Source organism: Phycodurus eques, chromosome 3 (genome assembly GCF_024500275.1).
Source record: "Phycodurus eques isolate BA_2022a chromosome 3, UOR_Pequ_1.1, whole genome shotgun sequence".
NCBI lineage: Eukaryota > Metazoa > Chordata > Actinopteri > Syngnathiformes > Syngnathidae > Phycodurus > Phycodurus eques.
In genome coordinates, this window is record NC_084527.1 from 13,331,979 (window position 1) to 13,356,151 (window position 24,173).

The 24,173-nt window shown below is 39.4% G+C and overlaps 1 protein-coding gene across 2 annotated transcripts in view; it reads left to right on the top strand.

Moving 5' to 3' along the window:
* rtn4r (reticulon 4 receptor) overlaps nt 1-23,747 on the top strand; it is a 68,771-nt gene extending 45,024 nt beyond the window's left edge. Inside the window, exons 2-3 of one of the 2 annotated variants that reach the window (XR_009768280.1) lie at nt 14,117-15,600; nt 19,234-23,747. Coding sequence is in view for 1 of the 2 variants with exons in the window: in XM_061672140.1 (XP_061528124.1) it covers nt 14,117-15,498 (1,382 nt within the window). In the remaining variant the exon portion in view is untranslated. Of the gene's footprint in view, nt 1-14,116; nt 16,159-19,233 lie in introns of those variants that run through there. The other variant, XM_061672140.1, reaches the window with a different exon arrangement.
* The last annotated feature ends 426 nt before the right edge of the window (nt 23,748-24,173 follow it).

Below are 24,173 nucleotides of genomic sequence, written 5' to 3' on the forward strand. Positions count from 1 at the left end.
CACAGCTGTTTTTATTCCCATTTTGCAGGGTGGGAGAAAGCGTGAATATGCCTAAAAACGTCCACTGCAGCAGCGTATTAGTTTTCTTTCCTTACCAAAAGATGAAATAAACAATCTTAGGAGGAGCAAAGCGCTACCAGACTGAGCGAATGTGCTTTTGTTGGAAAAATGTTGTTCTGATATTGGGACTGATAGTAAGATTATGTTGTCCGTCTAATTTGTGTGACTGATGACATGTTTTCAAATGTCACTGACAAGTATCTCTGAACCATGGAAGTCATTCTGTCTATTCTAGTCATTCACTTTAGCCATCAATTCTCAATGAATTGATCTTTTATCCATTATCATCCATCCATTATTGAGCCAACAATGTGTGAGCCATGCATCGGTCCATTATTTATTGCTCCAGCTGTCAATGTATCATCACACAATCCAAAATATATTGATCTGTCTATCAGGTGTCATCCATCCACCCATCTGTAAAACAGATGCATAAGTATCATCAATCTATCCATAATGCATTAACCCATCCATTCATGTATATTCTGGCCATTCACTCAGACATTAATGTATTAAAATCATATAATTCTCCACTCCCACCTTTTGAAGTTTTGCCAACTGCAGTTACAGTGTTGTGGTTGATGAATAAGACACATGCGCATATGGCAAAATGCCACACCTCACTCACCAAAATGCAAATCCATCAACATAGAGCAGCACAAACACATTTCAGGGTGATGAACTTTTTAGAAAGACTTTGGCATTTTAAATGTAGCAGAGTCCAAACACTGCTAAACACTGTTAGAGAGTGGAGCAGCAGAAGTAGGCCTCTTGTTATCAACGTGAATACATTGATGAGAAGGGGATTTTTTTTTTAGGTCAACATGCCTCCTAAATAGATTTAAGAATTGGCCAGATTTAGCCAACTTTCACACAGTAAGGAAAAAAATTAATTAAATAAAATAGTATCAATCGTTTTACGGAATTTCTTTTGTGGGCACAGTGTGTCTGTGTTTCCAGTGTATGTCCGATGAGCCACACACCCAAAGAGATGAATGGTAACTAACAACATCAGTGATCAAGATTCACATGAATTTAAACACTATTCATGTGGTGATGTTCTGAAACATAACCAGAAACAATAAAGTCTCATTTTTAAACACAAATCAGTCTGTGCGATGAAAAGCAGGCCTCAACCGCACATCCCCAGTCATCTCTGCCTTCCCTTGCTCTCGCGACTTCATAGATAGAAATTGACTCACACCATATAAAAATGTCCTAGTCTCAAGGAAGAAAAGCTACAACATTCAATCCAGTGTCGCTGCTTTTGACACAAGCATTTTGTACGTAAGCGCTTTTAGTCTCTGCACTGTGGGTCTTACAGAAACATGAAACCACATGTGGTCCAAAATATTATTTTCTGACTGATTTCACATTCGGTATTAGAGAGAAAACTGCTTCTGCTTTCTATGCGTGGCTGCTTTCATGTGTCCCGCTATAAATCTTATCCATGTCTGCGATGTTGAGTGTCTGTAGTGACTGCAGGAGACTCGGTATTTTGCATAGTCAGCCGGCGAGTCCACCAGAGCGGAATATTGCCCAACTGAAGACGACACAGTTTGGATATATTATGATAGTAAAAAGTGTGACAATGGTGGTTTGTCTCATCGAGTTTCATCTCCACCTCTCTTCTTCACTGGTTACATTCACATAGAAAGCAAAAACCCAAATGACAAATGGATAGATACCTGTACCCTGTACTTTTATATTTGTATTATTGGATTCTGGCAAAATGGTGCAAAAATCCTGAGAGGGCGTTTGAGAGTGATTGTGTTTACTACAATGGGACCAAGATTGGAAAACGCCACGTTTTAATTCAGTTAACTTCTAATACGTGTGTAAAGTTTTTATTAACATTGGCTTGTTCAGGGAACATCAACATTTGAGGTGTTTCTTAGTGAAAAATGATCAGCATTGATAGTTCTCTTTTTCAGCGTAATGTAATCAGAAATCTGTTTAGAGGGCAGCGTTGCCAGTGCCTTAATTGCTAATATGTCTCCCATATTATGTCACATATATTTGTATGGTACAGCGTCAAACTCATAAGGTGACCTGATCAGATAGTGGACTATAAAAAAAAAAAAAAATGAAAAAGAGAGAAATATATTGGCCATAAGATATCTCATAAAAGTCTCAGGTTGTAAAATAAGGTTTTGGCAACCGCAACTTAGAAACAAAAGGTCACCAAATGAAAAGGGTTTAAATTTCAAAAAGGTTATCTTTTCAAGCAAAACAGGAACATCGAGGAAGTCGTTCATCAGAATAAAAGGGAGATGCTGCCAACTGTCAAGCTGAACAGTCTCGGTAAAACAAAAAAAGACAGCTTTGATATCTCACACAGAAGTGTTGCGAACTTGAAACTGTGAGGCATTGCTCATATTTTGTCCCGTTCCTGTAGCTAAACAAGGTAATCAGAACTGAATATTCCAATGGGACTTAAACACCACAATTTCAAGGAGGCTCTTTGACTTGAGATGGTAAATAAACTTTAGAAATAGAAAAAGAATTTCTCCTTTGCAGGGTTTGAACTTTTGGCATCAAAATGTTGAATGTTTATTTGAGGGCAAAACAAAGTTATACATTTAACTGTTTTTCTAAGTAATACTTTTAATAATAAACCATGTAGCAACTTGAACTAAGGTTCTTTTCGTGATTCCATAGTCGTCATTGGCATTTTGGCTCATCAACACTGTTACCCTTGTGAAAAGGTTGACGAACAAAAACGCCAAAACACAAATAACTGTTTGGAAAAACACATCCTGGAAGAGCAGCTGATGTGTACAGAATGGAATTTCTTTTTTTTTAGTCACAGGTTGCAGTCCCAGTTATGCTGCTCACTTGTTTTACCTTCAATCCAGCATTTGTTCCTCATGGATAAACACAAAGACAACTACTGCCAAATTTGGGGATTTGTAAGATTGACCCTGCCAAAACATGTTGTGACATCCACCTTCTTCTCCACCGCCTGGAGTCTGTAGCTCACAGTCGAGAGTGCAGTTTTTGCCTTCAGCAAAGACACGCTACAGTGCAATTCCAAAATGTTTCAACACTGATTGAAGTGTGCCTTCCGGTCAGACCACCTCCACTTCTGTTATCATCAACAAGTCTGAAACTGCCTTGGTTTCTTTTATGGAAGTGTTAGCGTTATCTGAAGCTACAGTATAATGTGATGTTCACTGGTGCGTTCAAGCTTTTTAAAATGTCTTTCATCAGGGTTCCTTTGGGTTCATGTGTTAACTTTGGTTGCTCACAGTCCTCACTGGAAATGGATGCTGCACAAAACGTGCACGTATTACGTTACTCAAGGGCTAGCATCATCTCGATTCAAATATATTAAATTGTATGCCAATCTGATTGTGAAAGTGTATGACAGTGTGAAGCATAAGTGCAATTGTATTTGTAAAATTGTTTATCCTTAAAGCCTGCTCTCCATTCATACAGTTAATTCGTTTTTGAGAACCTTCTGCAGAAAAATGCCATAATATTATAAAAGGTGTGGCAGGCCTTCTAATAATTATTCTTATATGATCTTTGCACTGCAGAGAAAATATCATACAAATGATTGAAATGCAATTACTAGCCGTACTAAGGCTGATCAAACAACACGACTGGGTAGATGCAGTGAAAGACTGAGCCTGATTTCATTCCTAAGCATCCACGTACAGATAAGATAAAGCCTGAAAGACTATGTGAGCCAAAGTTGCTTTGCAGCCAGGACCAAAAAAAAAAAGTAGGGCATTTGACATTTTTGCTCCTCTGTGGCTGGAGCGATCCATCTGGACACCTTCACATGTATGGCAGATATTGTAACTGTAACCCACCCATACATAGTGCATGGTTTCACTAAAGCGAAATAGGGAATTGAGATACCAATATGTCATTTTCACACTTTGTCACAATTGTTGTGTAACGACTAAACTACAATTCATCTGTTCTACCATCCCATAGGTTGTAAGTCACAATTATTATATTTTCTCAAATAGTAACCTCTACTACAATAGATGCCACACCTAAATTATTTGCCAGAGATGTCATACACTTGAAACAAATAAGCACTTCACCCCAAATAGATGTTTCCTTTTATTTTCCCTAGGAAAGCCCATTTGAACTCTGTTGCTAAGCATCACCTACAGAAGTACGTTAACGGTCTCTCAGATGAAAGTGCCGAGTCCTGGAGGCTGCCAATCAGATGTCATACACAAATTTCCAATACGCCGCTAAAGTTAGAGATTGCCCACAGGAATCGCCTACGCCATAGGCCTCATTATTCATTTTAAAGACTGAATCTAGGAGCAAATTAGTTTTATTACCATAATTTTTGGGGGCTTTGAAATTTGAAATCCAAACAAATAGGAAGTTGACCAGTGTCCAAGAACGAATTGTGTTAGACCTTTTTGACATTCCACTGTACTTATACAATTACAAAAAAACATTACATATTCAGAAACTGTATATTCCCAAACTGTTTGTTTAATAGAATGCTAGCAGCGTCAATATTATACTGTTATTGCTAATGAAGGAAAAGTGGAAGCAGCATCTTCAGGTTGAGTTGGAGCTACAGAGTGAGATAACAACTTTGGCTAACCTAGGAGGGCAGCAAATCACTCAGGGCCTTGATGATAATTTGATGGTATTTGCTGGAAGGGGAGAACTCTTCACTTCCACTTTCCCATTCAATTTTTCACCAGTCAAGGGGAGATTCAATCCGACAGCCCTCGGATTGCGATCGCATTCTCTCGGTGTCAGGACATTGCCATCCCCCCTCCCACTGCTTTTAACTGCATCCATTTTAACCATGTGACAAGATGTGCCTGCCAATATTATCCGAAAGCATTGAATATGCCTTATTGATTTTCATCTTTTCTATGAAACACTCGCATATGCATGTGTGTGTGTCTACCTGGCCCCTCTGTTGACACGCACGCACACGAGAAAAAAAAAAAAACACACCGTTGTCTGGTCATGCCAACCAGCGCTTCTCTCAGTTATTCATGAGCCATCTGCTTGGGCCAGTGCTGTGTCACAAGGGTGTCAAACAGGACCTCATCTGTCCCCTCCCCTCATCTCCAATCCGGCCATCTAATTGTGTCCTCATCTGCATTCCAAGAGTGCCACTCATGCCCCCGCAAAATCTCTGTTGTGCCCCTCTGCTCATCATGTCCTAAATAACCTGTTTGATCTGACTTCTGCATCTTCATTTAAGATCAGAGCATCTGCTTCATCTATGTCGTAAGGACATGTCAAGTTTTGTTAATATATATTTCTCTGTGTGTGTGTGTGTGTGTGTGTGTGTGTGTGTACTGTTTGTACTAAGTATGTAATAAGATGAATCATATCCTGCCAAGATACAAAAGCACCCACAACATCTCCAAATAAAACATATAATACATCAAAGAATATTGATTCTGATGACTAGTTTGATGCTAATACCAGCTGGAAGCATATAGTGAAAAATGCTCTAATCAGCTCTATTTGCGATTTCAATAACTGATGAAATTCCCTGTGACATAGTAAATAACACCATAAAAGGTACAACATGTCCTTCTGATCACTACTTCCTCAATCGGAATATGACCTTCCAAACAACCCTTGCACTTTCAGAATAGTCAATTTCTTCCTATGCTGTGACATTTTTCTCAGCTTTATAGGCAAAGAAGAGTTCAAAGCAAACTTCCTTCAAATAAATTTCCAGGTCTTCCACGGCCTCCGTGCTTAATCCTCACCCAAGTGTCAAAAACGTTGAATTTTGGAGATTAAAATTTATGTAAACTGTTACCTTTCTTCTTTGACAAAATCATTTTTGCACAGCTAAAATTTAATGACTCCTTTCGTATGACTGAACACTTGACCTGTCAGTAACATTTAAAAATCAAAAAAGGTTGAAAAGTTGATCAGACATCTTGCATAAAACTTTTTTTTCACGTCATTGCTGATACGGTCATTTTCATTTTTTTTCCCCCACACATCGATACGATTGGTCTTTGACCACATTGGCTGTTATTAACAATTTAAAGGGTTGAAAATTGCTTGAGAACAACTCTAGTGAATCTCCGACACTTGAACTGTCTGAGAAGTGTCTTAAAACCCTTTTTTTTTTCCTGACTCCACAGAAGCCGTGTGGCAATATGTCACCTGAAGATTGAAAGCGTGGACGTTTTTCAGACAATAACCAGTGAAAATAGTTAGGTTCGATATATTTGAGTAACCCTATTTTGTTAAAATGTATAGTTGTAATGGTTTGGTGTTGATGGAACTAGTTAGCATGAAGGTATGTTTAATTTTCGCCTATGACACTGCTTAGTCAGCTCATCGTTTTATTTATTGCTCCACTCATAGCTCTTGGACCTTTGAAAAAGCGTTAAGGAAGGTGATGTAGCCACAGTCATTTGCTTTTGTTAGGTATTGAAGTTTTTTTGTCTGGGTCGGCATGACCGTAGACTTTGATGTATGGCTAGTGGTAGAGACCTGTCATAACCATTTTAAGAAATTAGCGATTTTTTGCAACTTAAATTAGTGTTTAACATGAGAATGGGGTGGTGATGTGTTGATGAAGGTGCGCAATGGTATAAGACAGCAATGTAAAATATATGACCCACTTGAATGATGTGGTATTTGGTAACCCAAACAAGATGGTGTTTTTGTTGTTGTTTGTTTGTTTGTTCAAATCCTAAAGTGTAGGTATTTTGAAGATGTGAGGATTCTGCTCAACAGCGACAATATATTAATTGAACATTACTGAAAAGCAAGTGCGGGTATACTGTATAATACGAAAGGGGTTATCTCAATCTGCATGTATTCTTCTGCTGCATTGTGGCTTTCTGTTCAAGTCTCGCCGTCCTGCATGCCACAACTCTATTGTGATTGGACGGCTTTTCAGTCACTCTTCATTCACTTCTTGGACTCTGACAAGTCAATCATTATAACAGCACTACTGTCTGGTTACGATGTCAGTCATCGTGTGTACATGATAGTCATTGTTGTCATAATGTGATGTGCAGGTACACCTGATTCAAATTCTCAAAATTTTGTATTTATTCCCTACGTTTGTCAAGAAAGGATATTGATTACCACAAGGGCCAAATATTATAGAACAAAATCATTATTTGACCGGAAATTACAGTATTAGACCTTTTTGCAATGTTGTGAGTGTTTTTAATTCCTTGAGCAACAACATATATACATTTAATAGCTTGTCAAGGCATATTGACTGCATGCAAGGTTTGTTTGCAATGAACACCAGAAGGCAGCGAGCCTCTGTTGATATGCTGGAGAGCAAAAATAAATGTGCCCAGACAAAGCAGTTAATGTGAAGCAATAACTGATGACAACAAAGGTGGTGGAGTCCTTGTAACATTCTTGTTTAATCAAGGTATAAATGCAAAATCTTAAATGACAAAAATGACCCTGACAACTGGGGTTCAAAGCACCATTCAGATTAGTCATTGATAGCCTAATCAGAAAATAGGCTTTACATTGGTTTTATCTGAAATGGTTTCTCAAAGCCTTGCAAATGATGAAAACAATTTATATACGCTTAACTGGAGTCACACAGAGCTGGAGCCTTAAAGGAAGGGATCGCAACTACAATATATTGAAATGCAGGGCTGCCTCCGACCAACAGAAAAATGTGTGGTTCTATAAAGAGGCCAGGAGGTCCCAGTGGAGAAGAATGTGCTTCATCTCTGACAGATACGTCGCTTCCACTCGGGTGCTAGGGTGATGAGACTGTCATGTTGGCCGCCCTTGCCCAATCCCTGGCGTATCTTAGTAAATGATGGCTTAGTGTCTCCCTATACTGTCCTGACATGACCTTTGTCTACTTTGGGAGTTAGAGGAAAGTGCTTGTTGTGTTTTTTTTTTTTTGTTTTTTTTTTTGCACCGGGAAAAATTTGTGTTTGCGCAAAGTTCTAAACTTACCAGGGATTCATGTTGGCTCGCTGTTTAGTCAAATATTCATTGTTTTACACCCGACTTCACCGTTACAGTACTTCCTTATCATCATCATCATCATCAGAATTGTGAACCATACATTCGTGTATCGCCGTCCTTAGCTTTAAGCTGTTTACTGTACTGTATTTTTAGGGGTACAGGCATGTATAAAGTAGGCTTTACAGGATCAGGATTTTGGGGCCGATCACCGATCAGCGGGTTTAAAAAAACGACAACCGATCACCGATCTGATCATAAGATGGAGCAATGAAAAAATTTAAAATATATATTTACAATAAATAATGTATCTTTGTTCATCTATTTATGTCATTGAGGCATAGTGACAGACAGAACAAGAGAATGGTCTTCTATGAGATGGCAGGAAGTACATACAGTAATTAATGTATCCACTTTTTGTGACATTTTTGTTTGTTGGTGTGCCATGATATTTTTCAATTGTAAAATATGTTCTTTGGCTCCATAAAAGTTGGACACTGCTCTAGTCAGGTCATGTATTCTAATCAGTCAAGTCAAACCAACACTACATCATGACAGAAATAATGGGTGCTAACTTACTGTAGTTTAATTACATTATTGTAATTAAATTACTTTACACACACTGAAACATTAGAGCATGAGTCGACAGAACGCCGGCATGTTTACGTACAACCGTTAGTGCTAGCACTAGCTTGCTAGGCTACATAACGCTTTATTACCTGCTTGCGAGCCGTATCGTATTAAAAGTACGTGCACATACCTCAAGCAATCCTTGGACTAAAGTCCTCTCCCGAGCACCGGTGACCACCAACACACGTTTTTCCCCATTTTGTTCTTATAATACACATGGGTGGCGACGTTGTCGCCACGGTAACGAGTGTAACCGGTCGCATTTGAGTTGACAAGATAAAAGGTAAAAAACGGGATGCGGTAGCATCGGAATACAAGATTTATTGCAGTAGTCTGACATAGTGATATCGTGAAAGAGCAAATTTGTCTAGTAGTCCCACACCGCCGACATGTTTTTTTTTTTTTTTTTAAATAATTTTATTGGTGGTCAGATATTTACAGTACTACGTCAAAAGACACGCAACAAGGCTAAAAATAAACTAGCTTTTGGATTCAAATATACTGTACAAGATGACGATGCGGAGTAAATGTCTTTTGGCGAGCTGATCAATGACGTCATTGATCGGATCGGCGAATTATGACATTAAAGCCGATCAGCAGAAATTGCTAAATATCGGCCGATACCGATCAGACCGGTGTAAAGTCTAGTATAAAGATGTTTGTAAGCATTTGAAATACTATTACAGTGTTTTGGGATCATAGTTTGCGGTATATTTATGGGTTAAACTATTAATATAGGCAATTCTAAGCATTTTTAGGGGACAGTCAATTATTTACAGGAATTGGCTATTTCTGGTCGGGCTCGATCCCTATTCCCCATATTAAAACAGATTTCCCAGGCTGTCACATTTGAAACCAACAAACTGAAATCTTATCCTTATCGTCGTGACACTACCCACTCTTTTCATGCTGCAGGGCTGGTGACAGTGTATGTTTAAGTGCTTCCGTGCATCCAGTAAAAACACCCCTGCAGCAAATACTTTATTGTGTTGTATTCATGCATTACTGGACAGGAAAGATGGAACTCACATATAACATTCAGCTTCAGAAACCTTTTTGATTAGGTAGATTTATGTAGTGGTTCACATATTTGCGTGCCATGCAGCTTGCATGGGATCAATTTCCACTCACTGCGGTGCTCATAATCACCCTGTGATTGACTGGCGACCAGCCCAGTCCGCTGGCGTAAGCTCCAACCCCTTTTGTGACCCCGAACTTGGTAAGCGCTCTAGAAAATGGATGCTAGATGAAAAGCGCATCATGACCAAACAGTTTTAGGATCTTTGTTTTGATGGAGAAATTGTTTTGTCAATCAAATGGAGTATGGCTGAAGTATAATAATTCCAGGAAAATCTGTCCTCAACCGCCATATTGCTATTGTAAATTGTATAAAGGGTGCAAAGCTATGTACTTTAAGATGAATGGTCCACAGTCAGTCAAGAGGAAACAAAAGAGGCTCATCTGCTCGCACTGAGTGATGATTGCTGTTGTACAAAGCTCTAGCTCTCTGAAGATATGCCACTGGCAGGGTCTTGAAACAGGGAGCCTGTGCTCAGAAACATGTTTTGACACAGCAGATAGGGTGAGATTAAGTGTTGAAAACAAAACTGGCAGAAGACGATAAGGAATACATTTTATTTACCACCACCCTGCAACCTGGGTGTTGTATTTTTAGATTGAGCATCAACAGCAGCATTAAGAACAAACAGACACGCATCGAACCCCCCCCTCCAAAAAAAATACGTGCCCTCAGTGCCTTAATATAGACTGACAGCAAAGGTAAAGAAGTGAGGAATTATTATTCTGTTGTCCAAACACAACCCTGATAAAATATGTACATAACTGTCTGTCCCCTAAAGAAGAATGGGTCTAGAACCCAAGTCACCATTGACACATACTGTATTTTCACCAAATGGTACAGTTCTGTGTGTTTCCACACGACCTGGTGGTTCAGAATGCTAAACCCTGATCTGGCTTGTTTCTGTACCACAGAGTATCTATGCATTAAGCTTGAGTACCAGTGAACTGGACCAGTGGTCCCTAAAAATTCTGAACTGGCTTCCTGTGAGTCATAGAATAAATTGTATTTTTGGTCTACAAAGCCCTGAATTGGATCTAAATGTATTTGAGACCTTTTACTTCCCTGAGAGACTTCCAGACCCCTCCGGGTGTCATGTGCTGGTTTATTGAGTGTATCCAGAACCACCATTTTGTTTCTATGCTCCTCAACTGAACAAAATCCCTGAACACACGGGATCTGCTCAAACTGTTGGTAAATTTAAATTTGGTCAGAAAACGTTTTTGTTCGCTGCTGTTTTTCCATAAATCAAAAATATGATTTCTTGTTTTCCCCATCGTGCTATTATTTTGTGATTTTAACTTGATAATCTGTGTCTCGTTTCATTTTTTCATTTATTCTGCTTTTATGTTTGTATTTCATCTTGATTTTTCTCTTTTCACTTAATCTTTTTTTCATCATATTTTTGCCTCTGTAAATTGGCCTTCTGTATGAATAGTGTTATACTGTGTACTGCTATACTTGCCTTGCCTTACATGGCAGCCTGTAACTCACCAATGAATTAAACAGAAGGAAAACTTAATGGTAAAGTGCTGCATGCTGACATAAACGTCTTTGAATTGATCGGAATCCCCCTCATATTCAAAATGATGTTTTTGCTTTTCTTCCATGTCCAATTGTAACACAGAAGTGAAGACTTTATGTTAACAAAACAAATGGGTCGCAGTGTGTCTATGTCCACAGTTTTGAACTCACATTTAGAAATTAGCATCTTCCCGTTACTCAAACATATTTCCTTATCGACATACGCAAACTGGATAAACGAATGATAAAAATCACAAAAAAGAAGCCGTTTACCATTAATTAATGCTGAGCAGTGACCGGTTTTAGATTGGGTAAGGCTACTTTACAATGTAAACACACTGTACCAAACAAAACCGAACTGTATCGTTAGGTGGGAACGCAGCTACAACAACACTCAGTGTTATTGTTTGTAGCAATGCAATCACTGTTGTGCAGATGAGAGAATGTTGTTACTGTGCTGATGACGACATTATCAATCGAACGCTGTCATTCTAGCAGATTCTAACAAAGACAGGACATAATACGTCGAGAGCAAAGGAAAGCTGACTTTGACATGAGACGCATCGGTGGAAATAGCCTGTTAATAAATAGACAGTGGAGAGGGGTTGAAAAAAAGAAAGAAACGACAGAGGAGATACACGGAGCGTGCTGTGTAATAAAATATTGCTATTGTTAGGCACTTCTGGGAGAAAAAGTGCTATGATGCAGAAAGAATGGAAAGTCTTGACAGCTTTCCGGTAGCAGTGTGATGGCTGAGCAGGGCGATAGGAAGGGAAATGCAGCAGAGGCCCTCTGTAACAAGTTCAAAAATGAGCTCCACCCACAATGCATTGCAGGGAAATGAGAAGAGATGGCTGGAAGGCTGAGTAAGACTCATGCTTTTTTTCCCCAGGTCTCAGCACCTGTCGTGGCTTTAAGCTTGGGATTCAAACGCATGCATGGGAGCGGAGAATAGAACATCTCAGCTCCTTAGACAGGAGCTAGAGGGATACAGAGATGTGAATGTTGGTTCTGCAGTAATGTGCTTATGCTAAGACATGCCTCTGCCACACATGGACTATTTGAGCTCCGAAAGATACACATCCGTTTTTCCCCAGCCATTCCAATTTCAGTGGAACCCCAAGTGATAATTCACATAGTAATCCAGTCCGTTTCACTTTAAAACACGCTTGCATGCGGTAAACTCAGTTGAAGAACACTAGTGCACGAGAAGGCATAATTAATGGCACCAAATGCAGACTATGGCACATTTTTAACATTGATGCCTTGAGGGCAAGCTAAGCTCTAAGGCCACATAACATATCTCTCTGTCGCAAAGGGTTGTGGCTATGCTATGTCGAGCCTTCTTTTCACTTGAGACCCAAGCATGGACTTCTTTGCTGGGCATGAAAGCTTATCTCTGAGTGAAAAACACCATTATTTATGTCTGTCATGTTAGACCAGGCATTGTTCACATAATAGCAGCTAGGGTTGGACATCGTTTGAATTTGGGTGATTCTGGTCCCAATTCCAGTTTACATTTCGATTCCGGTTCCAAACGATTCTCGATTACGATAATTTTAGGGGGCTGGGTCAAAAAGGTTTGCCTGGTTTATATAAAGGGAGTTCAAATTGTGAACATACATTTTCTTAGCAGCCTGCACCATAAACTAAAATGAACATTTGACTCGGGGTTCTTTATAACCAGTATCCAGCTAAAATGAACTAAAAGGCGATGTGTGTGGAACTAACCCAATTGACCTAATATTCATTAATTATAGTTTCAGCTAAAACTTAAACATCCATCAATCCATTTTCTGAGCCGCTTCTCCTCACTAGGGTCGTGGGCGTACTGGAGCCAATACCAGCTGTCATCGGGCAGGAGGCGGGGTACACCCTGAACTGGTTGCCAGCCAATCGCAGGGCACATAGAAACAAACAACCATTCGCACTCACAGTCATGCCTACGGGTAATTTAGAGTCTCCAATTAATGCATGTTTTTGGGATGTGGGAGAAAACCCACACAGGGAGAACATGCAAACTCCACACAGGCGGGGCTGGGGATTGAACCCGGGTCCTCAGAACTGTGAGGCTGACGCTCTAACCAGTCGGCCACCGTGCCGCCGAAAGTTAAACATAGCATTGTTAAATTACTTAACTGTGACTGTTTAGCATATGAAATGGTTTACATGTGCAAGTTTTAACTTGACTTCCTGTTTTAAGAATTTAGCCTTTTATTTTGAAGGGTACTCACCGGAACTCAGTTTTTTTAGCACGTAAAATAATTTCACACGACACCGGTAAAAATGAAAGTAAAACAAGACAAGGATAAGAGTAATGAATTGAACCAAATGCTCTGTAAAACAATGACTGAACATTGAACATTGAAACATTTACCTACCCACAGATGAGACACAAGGTTAGTTTGTGATACTGTGATACGTTTTTGTGTCTCAATTCATTGTGATGTAAAGTTGCTAGTTGGACCTAGAAGTTTTAGCTCAATGTTAAGCTTGTAATGCGACTGTTTCTACTTCCTTTCCAGGATGGTAAAGAAATTTATATTTTATTTTTGTGTCTGTCATCAGCGCTTGGTTGGTTGCTTTGAAGACTAAAATAAATGCCAAAAACCATCAGTGCAAGAGTGCAACCCACTGTTCAACTTGTTTGCTGCCTCAATGTTGGCATAGATGTATTTTTATTGTTTCACTCACCCAATTTGACTTGACTGAATTTTCCGCGCGGTGTAGGCTAAAGCATAACTGAGAAAGTAGAGAAGTTGATTTATACTTGGTGTGCAACTTGAATCAAATCATGTTCTTTCAAGCGTTGTGAACACTATATTCACTGAAACGTATGTAAGTTGCAGTCAAGCCATATTTGCTAATAGGTTTTCTGTGTTTTGTTGTGTTTTTTAGGGGGGAGACTCCTGGTTCTGATTATGTGGCTGAACTTTGCACCTCAAAGTGACAGCTGCCCTGCTAAGTGTGTGTGCTACAGTGAACCCCGGCCTTCTGTGTCATGCCAACAACAAGGACTCTTTTCCATCCCTACTGAGATTCCTGTGCGGAGCCAGCGAATCTTCCTCCAGAGCAACAAGCTGACGGTAGTGAAGTCCACAAGCTTCAGCTCTTGCCAAAATCTCACCGTCCTGTGGCTCTACTCTAACAACATTAGCTACATAGAGGCCGGTGCCTTCTACGGCTTGGAGAAACTGGAGGAACTGGACATTGGGGACAATAGCAACCTTCGAACAATCAGCCCAACAGCTTTCCGAGGCTTAACTAAGCTGCACACACTCCACCTGCACAGGTGTGGCCTGTCAGAGCTGCCCGTTGGGGTTTTCAGAGGAATGTTCTCCCTACAGTACCTTTACTTGCAGGATAATAACATTCTAACCCTGCATGACGACACTTTTCTGGACCTTGCCAACCTTACCTATCTCTACCTGCACAATAACAAGATCAAGATAGTGACCGACAACATGTTCCATGGTTTAATCAATCTCGACCGCCTGCTGCTACACCAGAACCGTGTAATTTTTGTCCAACCAAGGGCTTTTAGTGATATGGCTAAGTTGAAATCCCTCTTTTTGTTTTTCAACAACCTCACCGTCTTGACAGGGGAAACAATGGATCCGCTCACCACGCTCCAATACTTGCGCCTAAATGGTAACCAGTGGATTTGTGACTGCCGGGCCAGGACCTTGTGGGAGTGGTTCAAACGTTTCAAGGGTTCCAGCTCTGAGTTGGAGTGCGACGTTCCTGAATTCCTCGCAGGAAAGGATCTGAAACGACTGAAGAGCGAAGACTTGGAGGGATGTGTGGAAACGCCTCAAATCCAGACCAATCTCTTCGCCTCTAAAACCCAGTCTGGGAATTTCCCGTCCACCGAAAATCCACTTGGGGACGCGATTCCCAGGTGTTGTCTCGGAGATAACGACAAGTCCTCTATCCTGTCTGGCAAGAGTCGCCAAATTACTAACAACCCCCTGAAGGAAAAAGAGAACATGTCTAAGACGAAATTTAAAGATCCAGAAAGAACGAAAAATGACACCCAGAACAAGCAGAATGATGGACCTCTTGGTACCTTATCCAACACCCTGGACAAGTCTTTGGAAAATATGAACCCTAACCTTATAGACGGTCTAGAATCTTCTACAGCCTCAAACAAAAAGAAAAAGAAGTGCTCCAAAAAGCCCAGATCAGACACCCACTGCATTAAAGGCCGGGGTTCTACATTGCAAGTACTGCGTTGTCTCCTCATTCCCATGATCTGGATCTCTCTAGCCATGTCTTAGGACTCCTGATATGATTCTAAATGCAGGACTGAAGATTGTGGATGCCCATGACAATGATAAGTGATGTATGCGGTGGCATCTGCAACAGACAGTGACTGAAAGGTGAGTTGTTAAAGACACCCGGCGAGGGTGAGGACAAATGAGGATGATGATAGAGTACATTTATCAAAAGGATGCCTTTACAGAACATTACAGATTTGATGTATATAATGAATCGGGGCCCAAAATTGTTTGTTCTCTATGTACTGAACTGTACTGTGTCTGAGCTGCATTTTGGAGATTTCATCCCATTTTCCCCTAAAAAGCTCCTACTGCTTAAGAGACCACCGAGAGATGGAGTGAAAAAAATTGAAAGAAATCCGACACAGTAAGCACACGACGAATGTTGGGTCCATTTAATGAAAACAAAGGAATCCCTCCCAACCCCCAATATTTATTGAAAGTGATGCATCTGTTTGGTAATGTTATGTTTTTTGTTATAAAAATGTTTTATCTTACCCCATTTTTAGTTATATTTTCATGAGAGAAGGGATATATGGGTAGCATTTGCCAAAAGAATGCTGTCAATTTGTTTATTGAAATGGAACCATAGATATGCATTTTATTTTACTTGTGTACAAGTATGAATATATTATGAATAAAATTTCTTTTTTCATAGATTTTTTTAGAGAGTGGTCTTTTTTTTTTTTTTTTTTTTTTTAGGACTGTACCGTTCCAGTGGTCACTGATGGTGTAGTGCTTTGGTGCAGGCAGCGTGGGTTCAGTTCCCACTCAGTGACGGTGTGAATGTGAGTGCAAATGGTTGTCCGTGTCTATATGTGACTGACTGTCAACCAGTTCAGGGTGCAGTCCGTCTTTCGCCTGAAGTCAGCTGGGATAGGCTCTAGCGCCTCGTGACCCTTAACAGGATAGGCGGTGTTGAGAATGGATGGATGCATAGATGTACCGTTCCACCATTTCCTCCAATGCCCTCATACCCTCGATCAAATCGTTGATTGTGCTTTAATACTGTGTATAATTTTAAACAAGGGGTCTTCTGGCAAGCAGAAGCAAATCACTGATTGTGCTATAAATCTCTGTGTAAATTCTATCCACGTAGCATATTGAGAGGCCGTTAGTGGCTGTTGCCACAGGCAGCATCACAGAATTGAGCATTTCATTAGAACTGGTTATTCATATTGCAAACACTGCTGCAGTTGCAATTTAACCCAACTTATCAGTTGGGTTAAATTAATAAACTTATGATAATAGTGATGCAATATATTTTTTCAGTTTACATTATAACCCTGACTTTAGAAGAAGAAATACTCCAGGCATAATAAAGTAGTATTCTTTGCATACTATAGATCAGGCACAATGATTTACTGTGACAATTTTTTTTTTTTTTTTTTTAAATCAAACGTGGCTTCCTCTCTCCAATTCAGCACTTAAACAAATGAACACCTCCCCTCAAATAGTGTAAACCTTCCCCGGAAGTTCATCAAAAAGAAAAAACATGGTACACTACAGTGTTCTGTCTTGTAAACAAGAAAAGCAAATGTCTTTAAACCATTGCTAATCGCAAGTTTTTTCATCACCAAGTTGCATACAAAGTAGTTTTGTTCTTAAGAAGAAAAAATAGTATTGAGAGCTTTGTTGAAAAACATATCATGTAAATAAACCGTACAACCAACAAAATGCACAAAATCTGTATGCTCGAGACCGTGCAGCAACTGCATACCTAAGTGGTCGCTGCTCATGCATGTGACATGCTCAAACTAGAGTAATTAGTCCTACTTGCAATTGCACTGCGTTATTGATAGGAACTAATAAAGGACATGAATAGAAACTGCTAGAGTGAAGCACATTCCTTTAATAGTATAACAACAAATTAATTATTCCCAATCAACAGGTAGCATTGTTTCTATCGCCACATTTAATTCCCAACACCGCTTATCCTGGTTAGGGTCGCAGGGCGCTGGAGCCTATCCCAGGCGGAAGGCAGATTACACCCTGAACTGGTCACCTTTAATTCATTAATTTAATAAATAAATGATGCTGACCACTATTACAGAAAATTCACTGCTGTGGCGACTCAATATTGCTCTGGTATAATGTACAGTTGTAAGTGGAGAAAAGTGAAATGATTGGATGTGGGGTCTCCATAAGTGTCTGGAGCACTCCATTGTCCTCGATTAACGTGAAAAAGATAGCGGTCTAAAAGAAACCTGAGATGATATTATTGATCAGGAGTGAGACTCAATTAAGTAAATCAACAAGGTCCCTCCAATCGACTGTAACTATCCTCCACTGATGGACACTGACAAGCTCTAAGCAGTTACAGCCTGGGTGAATCTAGGTAATTAGGTGTCATTTGCAAGAGTCAAAAACATTCCACTGCTTTTTAATACAGTCTAGCTGACCATGTTATATCCCCACATGAACTTTCCTGTATGGCCTGACATTTTACAAAAAAAATGCAATTATTTAAATCTGTCAGGGTTGCCAACCACATCACCTTTTCTGTGCTGACCCACTTGCATAAATCACGCTAATATACTAGCCAAAAAGAAAATATTTGAGCAATAACAAGAATTGAATTTCAGACTTTTCCCAGAGACACTTGTACTAAAAACCAGTTATCATTTGGCCAAGCAGGAATAATATTTGGAACATTTGGCAAGAAAATGGAATTGTCAATTAGATTTCTCACAAGCTGCAGCACACAGTGTTCTTGTTACTTTTGTTTCACACTATCTTTTCATTCCCTTGTGTCTCTTAACCTTCCTATATTTACATCTGTCTCTTTGGTGCCACCCTTGTGCATTCTTTTTTTATATAACTTGCACACTTTTTGAAAATATAGTTTTTAAAGCAACTAGTAAGTTTCAATCAAAGCTATAAATGTTGGCTGATGGGGTCGCATTTATGTATCCAGTATGTTGCATATCAGAGCTAACTCAAAGTGAGACCAATCTCCCACCAAAAACTCCATGTGCAATCAAATGAGAACCATACACTGTATTTGAGCCACACAATGCTATCACAAGAATGAATTTGAAATAATAAGAGAATAAGTCATAATTATATACATCATTACGGTGATTAGCAAGGTCCCTTGCCTACACTCGTCGATTGCAGGGCACAAAGACAAACAAATATTCACACCAATGGGAAATTTAGAGTCTTCACTAAACCTATGTTTCTGGAATGTAGGAGAAAGATGGAGTACCCAGAGAGGGGTGGGGGGGGGGGGGGACCAAACATGCAAGCACGGGGAGAACATGCAACTCCACACAGAATTTCCAACAAAGATCCAAAAATTGACTTATTGGCTGTGAAGCAGATAACCATTATTCTAAAATAAGAAAATCCTTAAACATTCCAAAAACATGCTTTTTAGCTTAATTGAAGACTGCGCACAGGTGTGAACGTGAGTGTTGATGGTCTATATTTGCCCTGCGATTGACTATAGGGACCAATCTATGGTGAAACCCGCCTCTTGCACAAAGTCAGGTGGGATAGGCTCCTACTCACCTGTGACCTTAAATGGTATTAAAAAAAAGGTTAATACAATTCTGTCAACAACATCACCAGTCTGTGTTAAGGTAAGCTAACCCTTTATTCTTAACATTGTGGAAATGTTGGTTGGAATTTTTTGTTGTGTTTATTTTGGCTTTTACTTTCGAAAAGCAAGATTGTTGAACCTTGACCGAAGTGTTTGAATTAAGTTAATGACAGGCTCTCCTTCTGCAGTGAGGTTCTGGATGCAATATGGATTTTCGTCTTGGCAAGAAATCAGCGATTGAGGTAAAGTGTATTCCCACTTACATACCTGGAAGCTGCCAAATACAACCACAGTTTGATCTGCTGGCCACTGTGAAGCTCCACTGGAGCATTTATGGTTAATGGTCTTACTCAATCGAGGTTGTCATTAAGGAAAGGCAAGTATGCACTCTTTACCGACCCTGACTCATGCTGCCCGTTAAGGGAATCAACCTATAACCTCCCCTTCCTTGCCTCTCTAAGGGTATGGTAAAAATAATCAAATAAAACCTGTAAAACAAAGTCTACAAAGATTATGAAATACAACAAATGTACACATTGCTTATCTTGACAGTTCATTATTTATTCAAAAATTTCCCTGTTCACATCTTACTTTTCTGAGTGTTAATTTACTTTTCACTTTGAGACCTACTTTGAAAGTTGAATCCCCGAAACACTGTGAATAGCCAAAATGACAAAACGGCCCTGAAGCTGCCTCAAAATTATCCACAACCTGAACCATACTGCATAATTACTTCTCCATGAGTCAAAGCTTATTTATCGTGCCCATGTGGCACTGTTGGGCTTCTATTTGTCTTTGAGATTGTTGTGCCATATCAGAACAAGATATACTATAACCTATCATCAATTAATTTTCTACTTTTTATCTTGTTGCGGGTTGTTGGGAGCTGGAGCCTATCCCAGCTAACGTTCGGCAAAAGGGAGACTATATTTTTCTCATTGCAAAGTTTGACCACTTTCAGCAAAAAGTGTTTGTGAAATCAAAAGCTCGGGAGCTCAAAGGGACGTCGTTTGGAATGAACGACTAGTTGCCCAAGGAAATTAATGAGAGGCGTAAAATCTTGTACCCATTGATGAAGCATCACCGTGAGAAAGGCAAACGAGCGTGGCTAGTTGTCGATAAACTATATGTCGTCGGCCAACTGTTTCATGATGCCAACGTCACGCCCTGGCTCTTCTAGATAAGTACTTCTTTTGATCTGTTGTCATTATGAATTTTCAAAAGTGTATTGTAGCTTGTGTCATTCTTTCCACTTTTGCTTAGATAAACAAAAAAAAAACAGAATCACGCATGTCACGAGCATGAATTCTCACTCCTATCTGTCTGCTTTCCTGCTCTGCTTGTTTCCACACGCACTAAACACACAAGTCGCTCAAAACTCTTCTTGTGCACTCCAAACAACCACTACACACCATATTATCCCCTTTGGCACTCTTTGTTTTCTATGTTCAGTGTTTGTTCGTTACCCTTCTATGTACCCTGGCTTTGCTGTACTTAAATATAGTATCTCTATCACCCTCTCTAAATAACATTTGTCAACACAATACGAAAAAATCTCCTGGAAACTGTCAAAAACAACAACAAAGAATACATAGTACTGAATCTATTTAAAATTAAAATTATGATACACGCACCCATTATATGGCACACTTAACTTTTGTGTCATACTTAACTTTTGTGTCACACTTAACTTTTGTGTCAATGGCATTCGAGGCAAAGAGAATTAAGATTATGGATTGTATCACTAAACTTAAAACAGACCACCTCCTATTACAAGAAACACACCTTATTGAGTCAGAAGAAAAATGCCTCATTGACTCTAATTTCACTCAGGCTATCTCTGCCTTTTATAACAGTAGACAAAGAGGAGTCTCAATATTAGTTCGTAAAAGACTACTTTTTGCAATACATAGTACAGTAGCAGATCTAAAAGGCCGATACATAATTATACAGGTTACAATATTTAAGAAACTTTACACAATTGTCAATGTATACGCTCCTAATAAAGATGATCCAGCCTTATTTCACATGCTCTTTTCACACTTGTTAAACTTGTCAGCCAATTCTACAATTATCATGGGAGGTGATTTTAACCTTACGCTAAATCCGCTAATAGATTGCTCAAATCTCCCCAATATACTAGGGCAGTATATGGACGACTTTGGTCTTGTTGACATATGGAGGCTGAAAAACCATACAAAAAGAGAATTCACATTTTTCTCATCGGTTCACCGCTCTCTCAAGAATATTTTTTTTTCTCTCAAACAATTCAGCAGCTCAAAGAATTACCGCCAAAATGTATCCAGTCATCATCAGCGACCATGCATCAATTTCTCTCAATCTAAGAATTTAGTCAAGTCTGGAATCCCCACCAACATGGCGCTTCAACACATCCTTATTGAAGGACCCGGATTTGGATTCTTTCGTGAGGCAGGAATGGGACGAGTTTTGGAAATTCAACAACTCCCAAACCGTATCCCCATCTCTGCTGTTGGAAACCGGGAAAGTTGTATTGAGAGGTCAAATCATATCATACTTTTCATATAAGAAAAAACAAGAACAAACATTTGAAAATGAAATTTAAGATACACTAACTTTGAGTACCTTGCGAACCAACTTCAGCGCAATAAAGAAAAGTCATTAATTACAGCCATTCAAGATTCAAACGGCAACTGTACACGGTCACCGTGAGAAATAAATGAAATATTTTACAAATATTGTAGCTGATAATACGCATCTTCGAACAACCCATACCAAAAAGAAATTGAAACTTTTAAGGATCTAAATATTCCTCAATTAAATACACAAATTAAAGACAGCCATGATGTTCTTTTAACCGTCACAGAATTACATAACGCATAAATAAGTGGTAAAGAAAATTGATTAAAAAATATGCAATCGGGACGAGCGCCTGGCCCAGACGGAATCTCCGTTGAATTCATTAAACATTTCTGGCCAATACTAGCACCTTTATTTTTAAAAACAGTCAAGGAGATAAACAATAAAGGTAAAATAAGTAGCCATATGAACACTGCTTCAATTAAATTATTACTAAAATCAGGTAAAGACCAGACTCTCCCGGGTAATTATCGGCCCTTATCACTGATTAATGTAGATATTAAGATTATCTCAAAAGCCCTCGCAACGAGACTTGAAAAGGTACTCCCGTCAATAATCCACTATGACCAGACAGGCTTCATTAAAAGGTAGAAGTTCCACAAATAATGTCAGACATCTGTTAAATTTAATAAGCATGTCACAGCATAAAAATCAAAATGCAATCATCATGTCACTTGACACAGAGAACGCTTTCGATAAAGTTAACTGGGCTTTCCTGTTTACGGTACTTCGCAAATTTGGCTTTGGAAACTCATTTCGACATTGGATAGCAACACTATACAATTCGCCAAAAGCGACAGTCACCACAAATAGGATTACGTCATAAAGTTTTACTTTACAAAGAGGAACTTGACAAGAATGTCAACTCTCAAACAATGCTATTTGCAATATTCATCGAACCTCTTGCTGCCACTATACGTCAGAATGCTAATATTAAAAGGTATCTGCTCGCTAGTGACAGAACACAAAATCAATCTGTATGCTGATGATATTCGTCTTTATTTACAGGAACCCAAGTATTCTCTTCAGGCAGTCTTAAAACATTAAAAATTTTCACAAATATTTTATTACTCTATCAACGGGACAAAATCAACAATACTCCCAATAACAGCAAACTCATGGACTCCTGCAGATCAAATCCCAGATTACCCCAGTCCTGTAGGAAACTAACTATTTAAGTATTAATATTTCGCCAAAACTCACAGAGCTAACTAATCTAAATTACACACCACTTCTGGATAAAATCTCGTCCGATTTAAGATGCTCGAATAACTTGCCTATAACACTACAGGGAAGAATAGCCACAATAAAAATTAAAACCTTACCTCAAATAAATTGGCTGGCGGGGTGGCATTGGCTCCCTACGGCTTCCTCCGGCTGCTCTCTGGTGGACGCCTGGGCCAGATCCCGCCCCTCAATTGATTGGGTGGGGTCCTCAGCCTCCGCGGTGCAGGCACAACAATTACAGAACACTTCTGTCAGTCTTTGTGCATACGAAACGGTGTCAATTCACTTGCATGTGTCCGCAGGCACACACCCCTGGGACTCTTTCGCTGGGTGTGGGGCCACTCATTTATTGCGACAAATACTCATGAATATGCAAATTGCTTGTGTATCCCCTCACTCACACTCTCGTCCTATAGACTTTTATCATTTACATAGTCAATCCCACCACGCTTCAGTTGTACAGCCGGGTTCACGGCCCTTGTCCTGCATGCTCCTTCTCCTGTACTTGTCCTGTTCTATCTTGTCCTGTCTTTCCCTCACAGGGTGTAGTACTACAGCCCCATACAACACTCATAACTAATGTTTCATTGTTGAAGATATGTAATGATTTACTTTTCTCATCCTGTTTATAATTAGTGCTTTGTCTTTTGTCTTCGTTTCTCTCTCCCCTCTAGAAACTTTGTTCTGTTCGACTGATCGACTCTGATGCTCAATAAACAATTATAATACTAAGAAACCACAGCGGCAGCTTAAAAACTCCACTGTGACACAGTAAAACTGTTCCGGCATAAAAGGGATACAGATCCTCCATTCTGCTTGACCCAACAGGTCAAAAAACAAAACAAAAAAAACTCTGTATGTGTATGTGTGTATGTATATATATATATATATATATATATATATATATTTTTTTTTTTTTGTTTGTTTGTTTTGTTTTTGTTTTTGTTTGTTTTTCCTGGATTAGTCGCCTTTCAATTACAGGGCGTTTAAGAGAGACAACAAGTCAAACTCATCCACACAGTCACTGATTGGGAACCAATCCTTGGCTGGCTGCATAAAGCTGGGTAAACCACTACGCTAACAATGACCCAATGGTGGCTAAGCAAGCAAGTCTTCTATGTCTGTAGATTCCTGATGGTCCTCTGTCTTAAAATCTTTCCCCTGATGTTTCACACGTCTAACATCTTCTGCAGCCTGTTAATGACTCATACGTCACGCAAGCTGATATTTTAAAAACAGGATACCCACAAATTTCTTTTGGCGACACTCCAAGACAGATTAA